At 36.1% G+C, this 22244-nt stretch overlaps 2 protein-coding genes and 1 long non-coding RNA gene across 9 annotated transcripts; 1 reads left to right on the forward strand and 2 right to left on the reverse strand.

Moving 5' to 3' along the window:
• Positions 1-664: 664 nt before the first annotated feature.
• LOC113278376 lies at positions 665-4801 on the reverse strand. Of its 3 annotated transcripts, none has more exons than XR_003325465.1 (8): positions 4405-4801; positions 3190-3241; positions 2909-2987; positions 2752-2823; positions 2029-2176; positions 1834-1923; positions 1366-1697; positions 665-982 (listed from the first exon to the last, which is right to left on the reverse strand). It is a non-coding gene; the product is annotated as an uncharacterized LOC113278376 (long non-coding RNA). The 3 variants fall into 3 exon arrangements; XR_003325463.1 differs by having other exon boundaries at positions 2745-2823; XR_003325464.1 differs by lacking the exon at positions 1834-1923 and having other exon boundaries at positions 2745-2823.
• A 2335-nt stretch (positions 4802-7136) lies between these two features.
• On the forward strand, positions 7137-10179 carry LOC113284075. 5 transcript variants are annotated; one of them, XR_003327901.1, is made up of 5 exons: positions 7149-7271; positions 7449-7500; positions 8201-8340; positions 8449-8553; positions 9238-10179. XR_003327901.1 is itself a non-coding variant. In XM_026533478.1 (4 exons), exons 3-4 carry the CDS (start codon positions 8203-8205, stop codon positions 9895-9897), a joined length of 798 nt encoding a protein of 265 aa, XP_026389263.1. In that variant the 5' UTR covers positions 7137-7197; positions 7449-7500; positions 8201-8202; the 3' UTR covers positions 9898-10179. The 5 variants fall into 5 exon arrangements, 2 of the variants coding, with proteins under 2 accessions (XP_026389263.1, XP_026389262.1); XM_026533478.1 differs by lacking the exon at positions 8449-8553 and having other exon boundaries at positions 7137-7197; XR_003327900.1 differs by having other exon boundaries at positions 8201-8553.
• A 7390-nt stretch (positions 10180-17569) lies between these two features.
• LOC113284082 (chlorophyll a-b binding protein 8, chloroplastic-like) lies at positions 17570-20368 on the reverse strand. The gene has a single exon (XM_026533484.1). The coding sequence runs from the start codon at positions 18285-18287 to the stop codon at positions 17805-17807; it is 483 nt and encodes a 160-aa protein (XP_026389269.1). The 5' UTR covers positions 18288-20368; the 3' UTR covers positions 17570-17804.
• Positions 20369-22244: the final 1876 nt, after the last annotated feature.

Consider the following 22244-nt stretch of genomic DNA (forward strand, 5'->3'; position numbering starts at 1 on the left):
GATTTTTAGAAACCGATAGTATTGGTTTCAGTTTTGGTTTGGCTGAAAACCGAGCCGAAATCGACTATGAACGGCCCTACCCGTTAAGGAGTGTGCACGAATTCCATACTCTAAATCATTTTTGTTTGTGAAATCTTACAAGTTCTTGTGCTGATGTGGCACCTTTTATAGCCGACATGTCAAGTAAAACCGTCACTACACCATTTTTAAGGTATTAACAACCTACCATAGATGTTGCTAAATGGGGTCGCAACAGGCTTTTTCCGTTGCTAAACACGGTGTCGCAATTTTTAGCAACGACATAAGCTCTGTTGCTAATCTCGGTCAGCAAGGGGAATTCGCAACGTCCGTTACCGTTGCTAAGTTTTTTATTAGAAACAACAAGATGTTGTTGCTAATCTGTTGCTAATTATAGGAATACCATTACCCGGAACTGGATACTGTTGGTTCTGGTTATAATTTGTTGGTTTTGGTTCTAGTTTAGCAACAGGGCACGGATGTTGCTAATTTTTTGCAACCACAAAAAAAAGGTCAAGTCTACGTTTATTGACCTAGTCAAAATTCATTTACCTCCACATTCCCCTCCCTGCAATAGCCCGATTCCCCATATTCAACATTCACACAGATATACAAACTACAATGGCGATACAGAATTGTATTGTTGAGAATCACCACTAGATAATATTATAAAAGAAATAATTCTTCAATTGATACAAATGTTCACAAGTAAACTTACTGAACCTAAAATTTTGTGTCTGACATGCAATATTCAATCTATGTTGATGTTCATAAATGGATGGGTGACCTAGTTTGTTGTGTCAACTGACTGAGGCATTGAAAAACAGGGAAAGAAAGACTAAAATATCACCAGAAGTATTACGAGACTCCGCTTGCTTAACTAATTTCCTCTGCAAATCATAGCTAGATTCAGTTACTGCTACAATATCACCAGAGTAATTCTTTTCGACTTGAGCCCAACTACCTACATAATAACCAATTTGATGTTTCAGTATTGAGGTCACAAACAAAAAATTAAACCCTAGATTTTTTATAATCTAATAATAGTTTCTATGTTTATAAGTAAAAAATCATCAATATAAGTGGGAGCACGGCTTTACATTCTCAAAGTAGGATTGCATTTTGTTTTCAAAATAGTGATGTTGTGCAACTTCAATAATCTTATAAAATGCATACAGACCAGTGAAAAAATTTATTGAAAATCAATCCTTAGGTTTACCTTTACGAGGCTATTCTGTCTGCATACTTTTCTATGACAGATCATAAAATCAAAACTAAAATTCACACCCCTAAATGTGTTGAATCTTCCTTAGCCAAAATATAAGTGACTGAAAAGTAATAGCATACCTTGATGAATGACGACCATCGTCATCATAACCACATTCCATGTATCTATCAGAACTCCTACTTCTCTGGTCAGACTGAATGTCTTCATTACTTCGACTTCTTCCTCTATTATAATCCTCTTCCTTGTAACCGCCATCAGAATCTCTATCATAACGGTCTCCATCGCGACTGTATGAATCACCACCTCTATTGTTTATGTCATCATCCTTATAGCCATATTCTCTCTTCTGTAACCATTTTGGTCATCGTCTCTACTTCCGTAACGATCTTCATCCTCATAACCTCCTGAACAGAGCTTATACATTCCCCTGGGTGAGTTTGTGCTACGAATCCTATGAAATTTAAAAGGCCAGTACACAGAAAGGTGTTATGTATGAAAATTTAACTACCATATACGAGAAAATATAAAGAGAAGGTAAATTATGGAATTGATTTATAATATGTTCAGGAAATATTCTCTGAATTTACCATAAGTTTCTGAAACTTCAAATAATGAGAATCTCATTCTTGAGCAACACAAAGCATACATGAGAGCTAATCATGGTTATCTAGGAATATCTGAAAAGATTACTAAGGTATGTGGTAAGAGAATAAATTTTAAAAATTGTATCCATATGCAATAACGTTTAAAAATCATTTGAGTATTCTCGAAAGGAGACTGACTTATCCCTGTTGGCAAGTGCTTTCTGTCTGGCTTCTTGAATTCTTTCTTTATCGATCACTAGTGCCACCAAAAACTGAGATTTCTTTATGACATTACTTCCCTGGTCCCTCCCACTAGAGTCGATATATTGAAAAAATCGGATAATGTCTGCATGTCTCAGATAATATACTGGTCACTTAGTATATTTTAAAATGGAAGAGTGCGATTAACAGAAAGCTGCGAAATAAACTCAACAGGAGTATAATCAAGAATAATTAATTACATCGTAAAAGCTTACTCAAATTAGATGTTGCAAACAATCATTTCCAAATGGCAAATATTAACAGACAGAGATAAAAAAAATTTATGCATGTTCTTTGATTTCATCAATAACACGTTCAGACCCATGTCCCATCAGGTATTCAAGAACATTTAATGCCTGAAGCTCAATGCAGAAAGTCTTTAGTCACATATGAAAGAGACTCATGTTGAGAAACGAAGCAAAATGAATATCATAAAAACTAAATCTAAAAACCATATGCAAGATCAAATATGATTCCAATCTATTTATCTAGTAAAAAATGACAAAACCACAAATTACCAATCCGAAACAAAATTATTTCTTAAAATCCTACAAGATGTCAAAGATGAAATTCGAGAAGATCTAGATGCATAATCACACATATAACGCAGAAAGCTCTACAAAAATCAGAAAGAGCATAGGGGATGTGCAAACTTTGTACACGTGGCGCCAATTTTTGCCAGTATCATTGGTTCGCTTCCTAAGCACAGCCATTATCGTTTGATATTCATGACTACATAAATGTAAAATATGAAATAAGCATATATTTTTATGGAATATGAACTATGGAGAGCATCTAAAAAGATGAACCAACTTACTAGTTTTTGGTAACTTGTGCAATATTTGACATATTGACCCATGAGGAACCTATGGTTCATTGCTTGTCGTATCAAGAACCTGTAAAATATTATGTGATAGATGGTTATTTATAGTCCCCAACCACTGACTAAAAAAATGAACCCCTTGCAACTAAAAAAAGCCTTTGAGACTAAGTAATCCAAGTCGATTTCATGTGCAGGAAATGACAAAACTATCAGGATATAGTTACAAAATTGATAAAAGAAAAAAAAAAAGCAAGGAATGTAAAGAAAATCGTTACCTTCTGTTCTACAACAGGAACTTCGGGAACATTCTTGTTTTCCCCCCTCTTACTGCAAACCAGTGAAGAAGAGAGTTCAGGTCATGGTTTCCCAAATACATTAAAGAAATGAAAGTAATATATCATATTTGATAAAATGATCTCTCTGGAAGATATACAACCACATGGGAATGCAACTTTTTTTATGTACAAACTAAGGGTAGTCTACAATTAAAATAAGGCATAAAAATTATCTCCTAGGCATTATACGAGAAATTCCATTTAGTGATACAGTTATTGTCAGTGACAGCCAATCACTGCATAGACGCCATGTTGTGATCTTCAAATTTTCTGTTTTTATCTTTTTCCAATCACTATGAATTTAAATTCCCAGTAGGGACTTCTTCACTAAGTAGTCGCACCTGCATGTATCCTAGTGATCATATGAGGCTTCCAAGAGGAAGAACAGTACTAAACAAAAAAATGAGACAACATTAAATAGTCAACTTACAGGCCCCTGACAGTTTGATTAAAGACATTCTTCATGACCTATGCAGTTGCAAAACCAGTGTGTTTCTCGTCTACAGTTTGCCCAAAGTCTACCAGGTCCCTGATATTTTTTCCAAAGTCTCACACATATCTGTGGTGACTAAAGACGATGGATGATTTCTAAAATCTAAACCAGTGTATTTCTTTCTACCAGTGGCATCATTGGACCATGCTAGTAGCTTCAAAATAATTTATTCTGAAACAAAGGGAAAGCTTTGTGAAAACACTCCAAACTCCAACATATATTTGGGAATTCCAATTTGGTGTCTATGAGGCTATCACTCACTGTCACTGACTCACTCCATTATTCAATCTCTCTCTTCACTTTTAGGATGTACCTCATTGGCTCATTCACTCATATCTCATTCAGCTAAACACCAGGCCTGCTGTTTTTATCTCCCCACTTTAATCATGAACTTCACCACTAATACACCACTTTGGCCCTTTTTTTCTTTCTTTCTCTCTAGCTCATATGTAATCATAAAAGATGTTTACTTTCAAATCATACAATCAAATATTATATATAAAGTATGTGGTAACTGTATCACCAAACACCTCAAGCAACTGCTATTTGGGTACAACATTTAAACTCAGAATCGAAAAAAAAAAAAAACAGAAACCCAAATCTCACAGACAACGAAACCTAAAATTGAACCCAAAATCATAAAACTAGAACGAAAAGATGACCTTATTATCTGATTATCATATCGATACTTCCAAATCTCACAAATGACCTAAAATTTCAGATCGATGCTTCCAACTGCAATAAAAATTCCAACTGAAATCTATTAGCAAACATAAACCTAAAACCAACATATATACAGAACAAAATGATTATTAGCTGTTGATAGAACTAGGGTTTATGTGGTTCAATAGATTTTGTGAAAGGGGATCTGAAGATGATTCTGTTGAATTGATGCTCTTGATTAAGAAGAAGTCGGTTGAAGAAGAGACTAGGGTTTGCTTTTGAATATGAGATGGTGTCTTGAGAAGTGAAGAAACTGATGGTGGTCCTGTGATCGATCTGGTTAAAAGGGTTTAGAGTTATTGTTGTACTAGGGTTCTTCAGAGCTGCAACTCGAAGAAGAAAGAGAATGAAAAAAAAATGTGGCTGAGAAAACTCAAAGGTTGGAAAGATAAGGTAGATAAGGATGAAGGGTGGAAAACAAAAGATGAGGACTTGACCAAACTTTGACTTGGGGGTAAACATAAGTCAAAGTGTTCCCGACCACACGCGTGCTTCGCATGCATGAACAACGAGCGGTTGCTAATAGTAACCGAATGTCAAGGGTGCGAAATTAGCAACACCATTTAGCCGTTGTGAAATATTAGCAACCCGAATTAGCAATGGAATTTCGCAACGACACTAGTTTTGTTGCTACTCTGGGTTGCTAAAACCTTAAAATGGTGTAGTGCGTGAAATCGAGTCCAAATTTGTTCACACTCCTTTAAAGAGTGCATATTTAACATATGTTTCCGATTGGTTAATTATTTAACTGATGGCCCATTATCCTTCATGTTTAGAATCTCGACCCTCGCTATATAAAACGGAGATTGAAATTTTACGTGCACATTCATTAAGGAGTGTGCACAAATTCGGACTCCGTGAAATCTTTCAAGTTCTTATGCTGATGTGGCACCTTTTATAACAGATATGTCAAGTAAACCCGATCCATCCCGTAACCTGCTGAATAAAATAGGGCGGGTTTCTTTTTATTCCATCCCAAGCTGCACTAAAGGCAACTCCTATGGAGTAGAAATAAATCCAAATCTTTCTGATAATCCAGATTTTACGGATAAAATATGCCACTATTGACAGAATTTAGGTCAATATCTTTCTGAAGTCCAGATGGTACTCCACAGATGTAGGGAGTAGGATGTGGAGTAGTCCATCCGGTTAAAGAATGACCGGATATGTCATCCTGACATAAACTTTTTTTTCTTTTTTTTTTGTCATCCCATTACTAAGTGACCGGATGTAGTAATTTTCTTTATCAATTCGGTCACTTGATGACCGGATGAGTATTCCAATTTTTTTTAAAGAAAATGATTATTGAATGGTCGTAAACTATAACCCACAATCTAAACAACAACAAACACCAGAGGAGGCAAAAATTTACCACAATATCAGAGACATGCTTTCCATTTAAAGATTTCACACAATCCAGTCAAAGGAAATATTGGCTTCTCATTAACATTTACATGCTTAAACAAAGATGGGGATTACAGGATTGGAGGAACTTAAAGCAAGCAACAAGCATAGACAGAACCAAGATACTAACTAAATCCATAGTTCAGCTTGAAAGGAACACCCACTAGTGAGATCTGTTGAATTTGAGCTACGCAAAGATGCATATTCTGCATATGCCATGAAATGTTGAGAAGAAGGTTCTGTTTTCTGAGTTTTTGGACCACAATCTTGAGTAGAAGTTTCTGCCTCGGAGGGATAGTAACATTCTGTTTGAGTTGGGAGACCAATACGTTATCGTAGCGAGTCACTTCCGTTCGCGATACGGAATTATCATTTTGCAAAGCAATATTTTCACTTCGCAGTGTCATATTATGACTTCGCAATGCAGTATTATCCATTTGTAGGTTGCGTTGGTGGATGTAAAACTCATTACTTTTCTGGAAGTCCAAATCATACAATTGCGCCAAAATTTTGGCAACTCATTCTGCAGAAAAAAGAAAAATGGTCAGATTACCATCACAATTTGCAAATTCTAAGAAAAATAGTCAGATCTACTGGGCTATTTGCTTGAGAAGATATCTTATTTCTGGAAATCCTATTTTGCCTAAATTTGATGCACTCAAACCAGTAAAGATAAGATATTCAGTGTTAACAAAGTCAAAATATCTTGTCAGGAGATTAATGCAGTCAATAAGTTGAAGATGAAGAAGAAGAATAGTAGTTGCAACTTGCAAGGATGCACTGCAGACCAACTGTTGCATTATAATGTTATTAAACTGAGAAAAATAAATTGCAATTTGCAACCCCAATCTTGGAAAGAAATCTGGAAAAGATATCCAGACTTTAAATTTGTGATGTGCAATTCATTACTTCGAAATCAAAACACATAGACTTTAAACTTCTGTCTTTTGTCATGAAAAGAGGTGATAGTAGCATTGGAGCGTGTGAAAGTCTAACAACTAACATCATGTTTGTTTTCTCCTCTATATAGAGGCAAACCACTATTAACCTCTATGTATAGGTGGGTCCCACATTTTAGGATGTTTGTTTTTTCCACTACCTCTACCAATATAGAGGCTAAACCTTTATTAGATAGAGGAAATCAGATAGCACCTCTCTACTGCTATCTTTCAGCCAAACCTCTATTTCGTTGTGAAATGTCCATATGACCCTCCAACAAATTTTATTTTGACAAATTTTATCCACTATCAAAACAAAACCTAAATTCGTTTCCCAGGTTCTCATTTTTCTTTTTTCTCTCCGCTTCGTTTTTTCTCTCTGAAATTGAGGTAAGGTTGCTTTTGGATTCACTCATGGAGAGATTTTAAGATTAACGTTAATCGAGTTTAAGATTTCGATCTGTGTAAGTCATTATCAGTTTTTCGATTTTAGGTTTCCATCTCTGTTAAATCAGATTTTAGGGTTTTATCTAATATCTTTGATTAACTGATCTTGAATCTCAGCTTAGAAGATATATGTTTCTATATTTTGTCTGCTAGATTTTAGGGTTAATGTATTTCATCATCTCTTTTCTTTTCAGTGAAGAACATCATCGGAAAAAAAAGATTCATCAACCAATTCCAACAATTAGGGTAAGTTTCATCTCTTCTGATTCTATCTACCATCTCTCTCGATTCCCCTTTACGAGACCTAACCCTAATCATCAAAAGAGGTAGCAATTATTCGATTTCGTTTTCGGCTGATTTTCATTATGTTTTGTTCTGATTTCTTTGGTTTCAATCTGGTTTTGTGGATTCAATTGAATCAATGATATATATATGGATCCAATATTGTTTTTGGTCTAATATGAATATGACCATGATGTTGTATTGCAGATTTAGATCTTATTTTGTATTGTGTTGATTCTCTGATTGTTTATCTCCTTAGGTTTGATGTTTTGTTAATATTATTCACCAACATGAACTGATGATAATTTATATTCAATTATAATTAGGTTATTGATGATGATTTATAATTTGCAAATAATGGTTATGAGCAGCTCATACTGTTATGCATAATATTGTCCCACAGTTTGTTTTACGGTAAAGCTATGTCTGTGCTATTATAAAACTGAATTTCTTCAGTTCAGTAAAGTTCTCTTACTTAATCTGTGATCACTCTTTCTTATGCTTTAGTGCAGAAATTTTCATGTGTCATTAGTGCATTTTCATATTTATCTTATTGTCTGCTGGATCTTGCTAAGAAATCTATGTATGTATATCTCTAATGTATTGCTTGATGAGTTGCAAACATATTATCTTGAATGACCTACTATATTTCTATATAATGAAGATATGGATAAAGCTGAGGGTTCTAAAAGGAGAGGGGGTGCACATATATTCACAAGTATCGATGGCCTTTCTAAGAGATTTATCGACTTGAGTATCGAAGAGGTTGGGAAGGAAGGGTATTCTGGAGCATCCCTTAAACAGGTATCTTGGAAACGAATTATAGAAGCTTTGAACACTGAGTTTAAGGGAACTTTACCATATGATTTAGATCAAAAAGCTTTAAAAAACCACTGGGACTCTCTTAAAAAGAAATATGCAGTTTGGAGGACCATTGCTGGACTAAGTGGTCATGGTTACAACGACTCAACCGGAAGATTGGACTAGCCTGAAACGAAATGGGTAGAAGTAATTAAGGTACAAATCACTTAATTAAGGTTTAAAGCTGAGCTTTAGTAGTATATTTACCTCCAGTTATTGTACTTTACTAATCACTCACCGATGCTTAGGATATTTTAATGTTTATGCAACTTACATTTTTCAAATATTGTTGTTACTAAAACCACTTGCCTGTATTCTTGTTTAATTTGGCATTCAAATGGTTTATTCTTGTTTTCATTTTGTATGTTTCTGTTCATATATGATATATTAATTCTGATCGCCAAATGTTGTTGCTTGGTCTGTTCTAAGATATTGGCCTGAGTACTTTTCTCGCAATATTTGAGGAATGTTCTTTCTTTTTCTGCTTTGCATTTAGTTGATCTGTATTTTTGCTTCCTCATAATGCTTTCCGGCTTCACCCTATGTGGATATCCATGTGTTGATGCTGTGTCACACGATGCTCTTGTCTGCAAATCTAAATAAGTAGGGTTTTATGGATTTATTTTAACAAATATGCGAATGTAGTTAAATTGACAGGGAAAAATTACCATGTTTCAAGTTTAGTTGTAGTGATTGGAAGTTTCCAGTAGTGTTTCAGTCCTTACTCAGTTAGTTGGAATATGCAACTACGTTGTTTTTTATTATTCTTGGTTCTTCTTAGTTGTCATTTGCTTAGAAATCAAGGTTTACAACTCTAATTTTTGTTATCTCTATGGACAGAACACACCAAATGCTGCACAATTCAAGAATACTGCACTAAAGCATGCAAAGGAATTATTTCACTTGTTCGAAGGAGTGTTGGCCTCTGGAGATGAGTCATATGTTCACGTGGCCACTGGAAATCTACATCCACATTTAGAAACAGAGAAAGATAATGCTGATGTAGGAGGAGAAAGTGAGACATATGATGGTTATGGAGAGGGAAGCTATAGTAATCAACAGATCTCCGGAGCTGCGAATCAGAATGGAGACTCAAGTAATGCCAATTCTGGTACACACAGCACTGCTGACACGTCAAACAACTCAGGAAAGAGGAAAAAAGCTGAACCAACCAAAGATGGTGATGCAGAACTTGATGATGTTGTGGAGTTAGTTAAGGAGCAGTTTGAATCTTACAAAAAACAGAAAGAAGAAAAGAAAGCTGAGCGAGAGGCTAGGAAGCAATTAGAAATTGCTGAACTGGATGCGTATTCTCTACGAGCGTGCCTGGTATACATCAATAACATGAAAAGATCAGGAGCAAGTCATTTAAAAATGGAAGATTATAGTGTAGCAATGGTCAAACTTGCTCAAAGCCTTGAAATGAGAAAGACCTTTATGATGTTGGAATCACTCGATGAGAAAGCACAGTTCATTTGTGGATTGGCGCGCTTAGGATGATATTTTTTCACATTTTTTTCCTTTCTTTTCTTCTAGAAAAATAGTAGATACTGTCTCTCGAATTTAATGTCATTTCTTGAGTGTGTGGATTGGTGGTTACACCTTAATGTGTGAGGTCTTACTTTAACACTAGTATTATGTGTGAGGTCTTACTTTAACAGTTATGTTTGAATTTACTGTATTGCTTAATGTGTGAGGTCTTACACCTTAATGTTCTTTCAGTTGTTATGTGGTTGATACGCTTATTGGAATTGTTATGTTTGAATTTACTGTATTGCTTAATGTGTGAGGTCTTACACCTTAATGTTCTTTCAGTTGTTATGTGGTTGATACGCTTATTGGAATTGTTATGTTTGAATTTACTGTATTGTTATTATTCTTCTGCAGCATTATAGGTGATTGTCAGCCAGATAGAGTGATTAGTAAAGTACAATAACTGGAGCTTCATCAAAGGTACCTACATCTCTAACTTTACTTTCAAATTATTTTGTGGTTGGTATGTTTATTGGAATTGTTCTGTACTTGACTCCAATAATTCTGTTGTCAGGTTACAGAGAAAATGAAAGCATTCCAGCTGATGCTATTGAACATGTTGTTGCTAGTGATACTCTTAAAGCTAATGCAACAAAGACTACAGAGGAGAGTTTGGCAAAAGTTATGTATCTCATCTCTTACAGGAAGATTATACATACGAGAACTATTAGAGGGATCCCCAGCAGTATTCTACACTCTTATAAGGATGGATACCAATGCCTTTGTGCACTTTGTGACCATTTTCGAGAGATGGGGTATCTTCACGACAGCAAGCATCTCGATGTTGAAGAAAAAATGATGATTTTCTTACAGATTATAAGTCAATCAATGGGAAACAGACTTGTCCGTCATCGATTCCAACACTCAGCAGAAACAATCAGTAAGTACTTCCATGAAGTATTGTTAGGGGTTCTTGAATTTGCCAAGGAAATTTTGGTGGCGCCATCATAGGAAACACCTGTACCTGTAGAACAGATTCGAAACTACAGTAAACTTAGGAAAGGTCCGTTTAAAGGTGTTGTTGGCGCATTAGATGGTACTTAATTCATGCAGTAATTCCACTAGAAAGGCAAACTCCTTTTCGAGGAAGAGGCGGGGGTGAGTGTTATCAAAATGTGTTGGTAATATGTGATTTCGACATGGAATTTATTTATGTAGTTAGCGGATGGGAAGGTGTTGCACATGATTCAAGGATACTGAGTGAATCTGTCCGTAATCCAGCCTTCAATTTTCCAATGCCACCGCCAGGTAATTCCTATGAACTTTATGTCATTCATTTGTAGCATAGAAACAATCTGTTCGTATATTCATTAAAATTAGTTTACTGTAGTTTCATTTTCCTCAACTATCAGCAACTACCAATCAGGTTAGTCACAATCAACACTTCCCTTTCTATGTTTGTAAAGATTTAGATTCTAGACTCCATAGTTATATTGATCCCTATGAATCAAACTGACTGAGATGGGTTTGCTAATTAATTATCATGCGACACTCAAAATTTGTTGATAGTTCAGATTGTTTCATAGGGATATATTGATCCCTATATCATCAGTAGTAGTCTTAATAGTTAAGATTGTTTCATAGGGATATATTGATTAAATTTACATGGGTTAGAAGAAATGCAAACACCATTTAACATTTACCCATTGATATGCGAGGTTTTGTAAGTCTTTGTAAGGGTTGAGAATAACATAAGAGTCAGACTCCCAGGGCTGATGTTGCTTGATGTGTGTATTTGTAGCTAAATTAGTTGCCTCGAGGCCCTCGACCATGATTCAGTTAATTTCAAATTCCCTTGTATTCACCTAGATAAATGACTGTTTAGTTGATGATTATATATGGATTTGAGATCCTAGACACTTATAAGTTAGTTATTTAGGTGAATCAAAAGTCTGGTTTTGCAGTTAACTACTTTTAATATTCATTTGAAAATTGTCAGCAGATAACAAAATAAACAATTGTCAATCTGTTGTTTAATTGTCAACTTTAAAAAATTGCATCTTTAGTTGCTTATTGTTTCACTTCCATAAACTGATGATGTTGTATATCTTGTTATCTGCTGTTATTTTGCAGACAAATATTACTTGTGTGATGCAGCATATACGCATACAAAGGGTTTTATGACTCCTTACAGGAATACAAGATATTGGTTACGAGATTTTCGACGTGGTGGTCGCCATCGAACGAAGAAGGAAAAATTCAATCAAGCACACTCTCAACTTAGGAATGTGATTGAAAGAGCTTTCGGTGTTTTAAAGGCAAGATTTCCCATTTTGGACAAAATGCGCAGGTTTAGTTTTACCACCCAAAAGTATTTAGTTGTTGCAACCATGGCTATACATAATTTCCTTAGACGCATTAGGTTGAATGACGAATTATTTCGGCGGTGTGAAGATGTCGGGTTGGAAGTGAACAATAACGTTGAGATGCATAGTGAAAGTGCAACATCAGCTACATAACATGTTTTTAGACCACAAGATCAGACTTTTATGCATGAATTACGTGATCAGGTTGCAAATGAATTAGATATACTTGTTAGGGTATAAAATGTTATTGTGGTTGTGTACAAAATTATGGATTAGAGGTGACCTTTACTGGTACTGCTGAGTGAGGTTGATAATGATTGTAGTTTTGAAAATTTGAAAAATGTTGATTTGGAATGAATTTTGGAAATTTTGAATTTGTATAAGGGTAAAATGTGAAATGTATAAATTTAAATTTAAATATAGAGCTTTTATACAGTGATTAAACAAACAAAAATTTCAAAATCTCTAGGTAGTGGTATTTATATAGAGATAGAGGTAAACCTCTATGTGAAACCTTCTATCAATATAGAGGAGAAAACAAACATGCTGCTTATCAACCCTGCGTAGGTAGAGATAATTTTTGGTATTACGCGAAATGCTCCTGTGCAAATTACGGAACAAACATACTGTATACTAAACAGTAGTACTCCAATCCAAGGAAAACAAAATAAAATATCAGATATGGAACTAATTGAGAGTCTTATCCCACCGTGAGAGAAATTGACTAACCAAAGAAGCTATTTAAGCAACAATTTTATAATTTATTAGTGGAATTGCAACATATTTGAATTGTAGAGGTCATCGGTACAAGTGCGAACAAGGGATTGAAACATATTAATATTCACAAAAAAAACTCGATCTAATTTCTCTTTATGTGTGTCTTTTTTTGTTTTACCATGTCAAGAGACTCAACACCCGTTACAGTCAAGGAAACCATTAACTATACTACGACAGTTGGCTCATTGATGATTCTTGCTATACTTAATCCAGCAATCACACTAGCATTCGATTCAATAGAATGATAACCACCCAATTAAACTTAAAAAAGTTTAGACAAACAACATTATATTTGTCACTGAGACAACTTCTCAAATAGTTCACCAACTAAAAGCAAACAAAACAGAAAACTTAATTTTGACAAGGTAACAACAAAACTAAAAGCAACTATAGGGTTTAGTAGAAGTTTAACGATTGGTGAAAGTCACATTGAAAATTTGAAAGTCACTATACATGTTGAGAAGATTTGAAAATTTAACGATTGGTGTTGTTTAACTCAGAAACCAATTGGTTTTTTGTGTTCTAAAACTAGTATTTGATGATTTTATAGTGTTTTGATAACTAGGGTTTACAGCCATATTCTACGATTAATTGGTCATCTATGTGTTTCTTTACTATTGTTAAGAAATTAACATGCATGTTAACTATTTGATGAAATTCCTCATAGGAATTTAGTTTGTTTAGATCGTGGGTTATAGATTACAACCGTTCAACAATCATTTTCTTTAAAAAAGTTTGGAATACTCATCCGGTCATCAAGTGACTGAATTGATAAAGAAAATTACTACATCCGGTCACTTAGTAATCGGATGATAAAAAAAAGAAATTTTTTTTTATGTCCGAACACTTAATGTCCGGATGACATATCCGGTCATTCTTTAACCGGGTGAACTATTCTACATCATGCTCCCTACATTTGTGGAGTACCATCTGGACTTCAGAAAGATGTGGACCTAAATTCTGTCCGTAGTGGCATTTTTTATACATAAAATCTGGATTATCAGAGATATGGATTTATTTCTGCTCCATAGGAGTTGCCCTAGAAAGCTAAAGAGAGTGCAAAAAGTTTCCTAAACCCTAATTTATCACGCCTCACTCATTCAACCATCAATCCAAATCTGGAGAGCAATTTCAAGCATTCAGTGATAATAGAGAGGTATGTAAGTATTTCTGAAATCTATGGTCTGCTCTAATTTCAATCCCTGATTCATTAGAGATGGGTGAATTAGGAAATGCTGCTGCTGTTGAAATGGATTTCAGATCTCTAGATTGTAGTGTTAATGTATTTGGTTCTTCTTGTAATGGTTACTTGTGGTTTTGTTATGATTGTTGTGATGATATGGGGTTTCTCAATTTGTTTTTGAAACCCTTCCACCAAAGAATACAAAAAACCTACAAATTGTCTAGATGGTTTTAGATTCAAACCAAACAGATCCAAATATAGCACAGATGATGCTCTGGTTGAAAATTTTAGTATTAGTGCTACAAACTTGGCTAGGTAGGATTTGCAAGGGTAATGGGACTTGATGATTTATGGAACGAGATAAGATGCCAGCTCTTATTTCATGGCAAATTCACAATCACAAAGACAAAGGTGGATAAGGAAGTATATTTGGGCTGTGGTATCTAAAGATGTTCAAAACCAGATTGGAAAGATGTGGTAATTTGTTTGATTTAAGATTATTTGAATTCCATTGTTGCATTCTGATCTAGTATTGAATACAACTTTTTTGTTAAGGTATAAAAAGAATGTATTCACTATTACTTGAGAATGCATCTGTGGGATAATGGAAGCTGATAAGAAAATAAAACCTGACTGTTTTGGAAGTCTAGTTTTCTGTTTTGATTTGGAAGAAGCTTGGTGTCTAGTTCAGCAAAAGGTCGAGCAAGAAGCTGTAAGCTGGCGTCAAGACATAACGAAGTTGCCTGAAAAATCATGAAAGAATGTCTGATCGAGCTCTCATCAATATTGGTTGAACTGTTAGTAGCATAAAGGCTTTGAAAGTGGCAACACAGAGTTGGTTTCAGCCAGGTATGCTGGTTTCTCCTTTTAGTCTAGTTCTTTGTCATGGTAGATGATAGTTTTGTTTTGTTCTGTATTCGTAGCACGATCTCATCAATGAAACCCATATATTTCCTAATTTTTCTCTTAATCTTTCTAATCTGAACCATTATTTATTGGTGTTTGTAATATTAAAATTACCTCACTAGCTTTATGCCTAATCACCACCACAGAGTCCCATTTTCAGAATAGGACACTCAGCCATAACCATAAGACACAACCCAAAACACCGAGCATTGCTGAACATCCTCCTCACTAGCTTTATGACTTTACCTCACAACTTTTCTCAAACATTCACTGTATTCGTATTTAGGGCGAAAGAGAAGATTTTCTTTTAGAAGTATTTTGACTTAAAGTGACAAATCTGGTATTGGACATAAGCCAACTTTCTTGCAGAATGAAATATTTTTGAGAAATTATTATAATATTACAAAGACAAAAACTAGAAGTTGAATTTGAATTTGGTCCTTAACTTTCTCACAACTAGGGAATTATGTGAGGGATGAGTGAAACTCAAGAAGGATTAAGAAACTGGATGATGCTTTGAGATACTTTGACCAGTTGGTTTTGGAAAAGCCAGTACCATCTAATGATATGTTTATTCATAAATTTGGATCATTATCTAAAATCAAGTGTGATTGAGTTTCTCATCTGAATCCATTTGTGAATCTTTCAAGTTCTTATGCTGATGTGTCACCTTTTATGGCTGGCACTTCAAATAAGCCCGATTCAGCCCGTAACTCGAATTGGCTTCTTTTAGTCCATTTGAACAGTCACTGAGACGCTACTTTTCTTATCCCAGCCACTGCAATAAAAAGTTAAAGAGAGTGCAGTCAAGTCTTCTAAACCCTAAATCACGCCTCAATCATTCTACCAGCAGTCTGAGTCAGAAGCAATATTAAGCATTCGGCAGAGGTATGTAAGTGTTTCTGAAATTCATAATCTGCTCTAGTTTTAAGGCTGATTTATTAGAAATGAGTGAATTGGAAATTGGTGCTGCTATTGAAATGGATCGCACTCTAGATTGTGGTGTTCTTGTGAATACAGTTTCACAAAACTATTATAACAAAACCACACCACAAGTAAGTAACCATTATGGGAAGAACCATACACAAAGAAGTTTAGAAGGAAAAAAAAAAAGAATTACTAGAATACCTACACATGGTCTGTATCTTCTTATTAGTAGGCGGTGTTGTCGTTTTATGTTTGGATCTTGTAGTAAGAGAGAGAAAGGAATCTAGGAAATAAGAAGAAGAAGACTACGTGTCTGTTTTCTGGTGATTCTCTTCTTCTTTTTCTTTCTTTTTTTTAACTTTTTCATTTCTTGTAATGGTTACTTGTGGTGAGCTCCTGTTTCATGGCAAATTCAGAATAAATGTTTAGAATATAGACAGACTAAGGTTGACAAAATTAGGACATATAATGATGTTTCAAGATGTATATGAATTTTTCGCTGTATGTTGAATGGAAATTAGGACTTACGCAGAAAATAAAACCATTTTTCATAAATCTCTTAGATTCTCATAAGTACTAGAAGTTCCTCAACAATGTGCAATCGTTGTTGTACGTCTGCTTTGCCTCAGGGACAGAAAATCCTGTTGTTGCATTCTGATCTAGCAGTGAATATATATTTTTTTTTCTTTTAAGAAGAGGGTGTTAAAACCATTAGTTGAGAATGCATGTGGGATAGTAGAAGTTGGTAAGAAAACCAAAGCTGATTGTTTTGATTCGAAAGAAGCGAGTTTGATTTAGCAAAAGGTCGAGCAAGAAGCTGTAAGCTGACATCAAGTTGCCAGAAAAATCATGATAGAATGTCACAACAAGCTCTCATCAGTATTGGTTCATTTCATGGTTTTTGGTGTTTGTCATTTTAGAACTATCTTTTGAATTCATTTCATTGTTTTTGGTCAAAAATTTCATTCAAATAGGTTTTGCAACTCGTATCACCTTGGAGTACCATACTCAGTTAGAAACTTCACTTCTGTATGTTCTGATAAACATTTGCCGATCGATCTCTGCTTGCTGACTATTTCTGTTTTCAGGAGCGCTGCAAACTATGCTCTATTTCTGTCCGAAATGGTGAAATTTACCAGTAGTATATGTCCAGTTAGGATTAAAGTCTTGGCAGCTCTTATGGATGTTATCACAAATGCAGATCGAGCAAAAAGGTAAGACAAGGTTGGAGCTGCTGGCAGTGTTTGGGTCAGCTAAACAACCCTGCCAACACATAAACTAGAAGTTGAAGATGGTCCTTAGCTTTATCCATTGGTATTAATAGTTCTCACGCTGAAGAGAGGCGGAAGGAAGAAAAGAGTGAATACCAGAACCCAGAATTTGGACATCTGACTGTCACTGTTTACAATCTACATAACAACGATTGAACGGCTTCACTGTATCTAGAGTATATGTAGTGTTTATTGAAGTCAGAGATGTACTTCAACAGAACAATGGAATAAGCATCTAATGAAGGTCAAAAATTTGGTGCATCAAAAAGGAGTCAATCAGAGTGATAAAAATAAGTGAGGTGAATATGACAGAGTTATCTCAAAAATGGATTTGATCAGACTGAAGGATGACGAAGAGAAGCGAATTATCTTCAAAACAATCGCTCTACAAAATTTTACAAGCTAAATGAATTTACAGAGGATATTAATGAAAGAAGTAGGAAACCACACGCCACTTGGCTTTGATGGGAGTGCAAACGTCTTCGTCCAGTGTTACAATCATTCTTACTTCCCGGGAGCGAAGTTGGTGGTGTATGACCAAGCATTGTTGTTTACTGGGTCTGAAAGGTGGTCTGCGAGATTCTCTAAAGGACCTTTTCCAGTCACAATAGCCTGAACGAAGAACTCAAACATGGAGAACATAGCGACGCGACCATTCTTCAATTCCTTCACCTTCAGCTCTGCAAATGCTTCTGAGTCCTCTGCAAGGCCTAATGGATCGAAGCTGTCACCTGGGTAATGTGGATCAACGACCTCACCGAGCGGACCACCGGCAACTCTGTAACCTTCAACAGCGCCCATAAGGATAACCTGTGTCGCCCAAATAGCTAAGATGCTCTGTGCATGAAGCAAGCTGGAATTGCCCAAATAGTCTAGTCCTCCTTCACTGAAGATCTGAGATCCGGCTTTGAACCAAACTGCTTCACCAAATTTGACTCCATTTCTAGAGAGGAGTTCAGGGAAGACACAGCCCAAAGCGCTGAGCATTGCCCACCTTGAATGGATCACCTCAAGTTCGCGGTTCTTTGCAAAGGTCTCTGGGTCAGCTGATAGTCCAGCAGTGTCCCAACCTTAGTCACCAGCGAATTCACCAGTCAGGTAAGAAGGAGGCTCACCAGAAAAGGGACCAAGGTACTTGACACGGTCTGGACCGTATCATGGACTTCCTGAAGACGCAGCTGGCTTCTTTGCTGATGTCTTCCTCATCAAGATTTTACCGTTGCTGCTGGATCTAACATTGGCTGGGAAATCTGATTGTGGGCTTACAGACACAGCTTTCCCTGCAAATGATGGGGAAGAGAGAGCCATGGTTGCCATTAAAATGTTTTCTTGTTAGCTTGGAAAATGAAAGATTAATTGAAGATTGTATTTTGATGATTTGGTGAGATGTAATTCATGTTCTTTATATAGGCTAGTGTTGGATTAGATGTGTCTATCCATGAAGATCTTCAGCTGTGTTCTCATTGGTTGTGGATTTGGCACCACAAATTCAAGAATTCTTCTTTTCCCAGCAGTATTACTGAGTGTGTATTTGTCTTTAGATTGCTAAAGTGCAGCTACACTAACATCCAAGCTAACAGAATTCGTCGCATTGGAGATCAAGTTGTGGTGGCAAAAATGTGACAGATGCTATTAGGATCGTTCTCTAAAATCACAGTGATCTATCTATTTGATGATTTGAGAAATCCTTTCAAGTTGTTATGCTGACGTGTCAAATAAACTCTGAATCAGCCCGTAACCCGCTGAATCAAAGACCGGGCTTTTTAAAGTCCATCTAAAACACTACATTCTTGTCCCTGCCGCTGTAATAAAAGGGGAGTAGAAGAGAGTTTTGAAACCCTAGTTTATCAGCCTCACACCTTCCGAATCTGGAGCAAGCATTCAGTAATAAATCGAGAGGTATGTAAGTGTTTATGATATCTTTTTTCCTGCTCTAATTTCAAGCCCTGATTTAGTAGAAACGAGTGCTGTTGAAATGGATTTCAAATCTCCAGATTGTTGTGGTGTTCATCTTTATGGTTCTTCTTGTAATGGTTACTTGTGGTTTTTTCATAATAGTTATGATGATATGAGGTTTCTCAATTTGTTTTTGAAACCCTTCCATTAAAGAATACAAAAAACCTACAAATCGTCTCTGTTGAGGGTTGGCATCTATGGATGAATGTAGAGTCAAACCCAACAGAGCCAAATATCGCACAGATGTTATGTGGGTTGAAAATTTTGTCATCAGTGCTGCAAACTTTGCAGGACAGGAATTGCAAGGAAAACAGGACTTGATGATCTGTGGAATGAGACAGGATGCAATCTCCTGTTTCAAAGCAAGCACAATTTTCTCCTTTTCGGGATTTTTTTCATTATATGCCACAAACACCATCTTTGTCTAGCTTTGGAAAAACAATTGGTATTGCATTCTTCATGGTTTATCTTGGTCTGTTATAATTGCTCTTGGAGCACATCCGGACATGCATTTTTTCCACTTTTTGTCTCGGCAGTCTCATTCAAAAGCAGCCTACAATAAACACAAGACTTATATAAATCTGCAAACTGAGATTTACGAGTAGTGATTAATATTTTACTCCCTTGAGCTCCAACAATCAACGGAGTGCAGAGTCTTTCCCACTGATCACACTTGTCGTTCCATAAATCGTTAAGCTAAGCTTGAAAAGGAAATCAATTTGGGTTGTGGTATCTAAAGATATCCAAAACCAGATTGGAAAGATATGGGAATGTGTGGTTTAACTAAGATTATTTCAATTCCATTGTTGCGTTCTGATCTAGTAGTGAAAACAAGTTCTTCATTTATTTATTTTTAAGAAGAAGGTGTATTCACTATTAGTTGAGAACGCGTGTGTGGGATAATGGAAGCTGGCAAGAAAATCAACCTAAGAAGCTTGGAGATTGGTTCAGCAAAAGGCCGAGCAAGAAGCTGTAAGTTGACAGACATCAAGAGTCAAGACATACGTGAAGTTGCCTGAACAATCATGAAAGTATGTCACATTGAGCTCTCGTCAGTGTTGGTTGAACTGTTGGTAGCATAAAGACTTCGAATATGGCAGCAAAGAGTTGGTATCAGGTATGCTGGTTTCTACTTTTATTCAAGTTCTTTGTCATGATATATGGTAGTCATGTTGTGTTCTGTATTTGTAGCATGATCTCATCGACGCAAGCTGTATATTTTCTAATGTTTTCCATATCTTTCAAATCCAAACCTTTTTTTTTGTTGTTGGGTTTTTGTCATTTTCAAACCACCTTTTAAGTTCATTTCATTGTTTTTGTTCAAGCAATTCATTCAAATAGGTTTTGGGTAACTCGTATCACCTCGGGGTATCATTACTAAGTTGGAAATTTCTCTGGATGTTCTGATGAACACTTGGGCCATCAATCTCTGCTTGCTGCTGACATTTTCTTTGTTGGTTTTTGTCATGTTAAAATTACCTTTTAAGTTCATTTCGTTGTTTTTGTTTAAACAATTCATTCAAATAGGTTTTGTCAATTTAGGAATTTCTCTGGATGTTCTGATGAACATTTGGCCATCAATCTCTTCTTAGTGCTGATTGTTGCTGTTTTCAGGGATTCTGCAAACTATGCTCTTTTCCTATGCTGCTTGTCCTGGTGAAATTTGGAACTGTAAGGCTCCTACATCAGGGCTTATGCAGTTTGGAGCTCGGCAGTTACTCTATGACAACTCCACATCAGTGTTGGGTTCGTTTGCTCTCAAAATCGATATCAGCTAGGCGTATGACAAGATAGACTGATCTTTTCTCAAGCACATCCTTCTCAGCTATGGCATTACTGGACCCAATCATGACCTTATTATCAGCTGTGTTACTTCGGCATCTTTTTTCGTCCTTGGAGGACTTGAATCATGCTTTTGTGGCTAAATTAGTGTGGAGATTCTTATACGAAGGAAATTCTTTGTGGTAGACCTTATCAAGGCCAAATATCTTAGAAGTAACTCTTCTGGACCACTCCTGCACCTGCAAGATGCTCTAGTACTCGGAAGGCAGTGATCACTGTAAGAGACAGAATGGCGCTTGGTGTTTGCTATACACGAGGTCAAGATTTAGTAATAAGATCTCTATCATCTCCAGCATGTACATCTCCACGGAAGACGTGACTGACAAATTGTTGTGGCTGCTGCATCCAGATGGCCTTTTTAGTGTCAAATCCTACCAGAAGTCTCTGCAGCAACAAAGATCCTCATCGTCACACTCTCACAACAGTGATTCCCCTGGGGTAAGTTCTGGATAATTCTGATCAGAACAAAAAAAAAAAAAAGGTTCTGGATAATTAAGATCCTCCCTCTTAGAGTGCATATTTTCCTTTGGAAAATTCTACACAAGGGCATTTGGATCCTTAGCAACATTAGTCGACTCGTGGATGTCGAATCATCTCTACCACTTGTGACATCAAGAACTGGAAACCATTGACCACCTGTTTGTGCACTGCCCAGTTGCTCAAGCTGTACTCTTATCGTCTAGCCTTATATTTGCGGGTAGAGAATGAACCCCAGTTAACGACCTTAGAGTTGGTAAGGCGGTGGATTATGATTGAATGATGGCAATGAGGCTCTGAAATTGGGGGCTTGTTTGTTATGGAGGTTACCGAGAACTAGCAAATCAATGATGTTTGAGAAGAAAGGCTACAGCATTCACACCATCATCGATGGACGGAGCCATCAGTGGCATCAATTTCTTTGTTGCCGAATACAACATAAACTTTCACAGTCGGTTCCCATCAACAGCATAGACCTCCAGCGCAAGTGCAGAACAGTTTTTTTCAATGTTCTTTCGCAACAAAATCTGGGTTCTCTGTTACAAAGGCGATTTTAATTTCATTAGCTTTCTTTTTTTGAAAACAAACATGGGATTCATTCAAATGTATAAAACTTGCAATTAGTAAATGAAATCATTACCTTCGGACGAGTTCTTGATCTCTTCTTTA

The sequence above is a fragment of the Papaver somniferum genome, chromosome 5 (assembly GCF_003573695.1).
Source record: "Papaver somniferum cultivar HN1 chromosome 5, ASM357369v1, whole genome shotgun sequence".
NCBI classification, from domain to species: Eukaryota; Viridiplantae; Streptophyta; class Magnoliopsida; order Ranunculales; family Papaveraceae; genus Papaver; species Papaver somniferum.

Coding starts and splice junctions, on each gene's coding strand:
- LOC113284082 (XM_026533484.1), bottom strand. CDS start 18,287: ATGCTCAGCGCTTTGGGCTGTGTCTTCCCTGAACTCCTCTCTAGAAAT.
- LOC113284075 (XM_026533478.1), top strand. CDS start 8,203: ATGGATAAAGCTGAGGGTTCTAAAAGGAGAGGGGGTGCACATATATTC. Junction 8,341..9,237: donor CTGGAGCATCCCTTAAACAG/GTATCTTGGAAA, acceptor CTCTATGGACAG/AACACACCAAATGCTGCACA.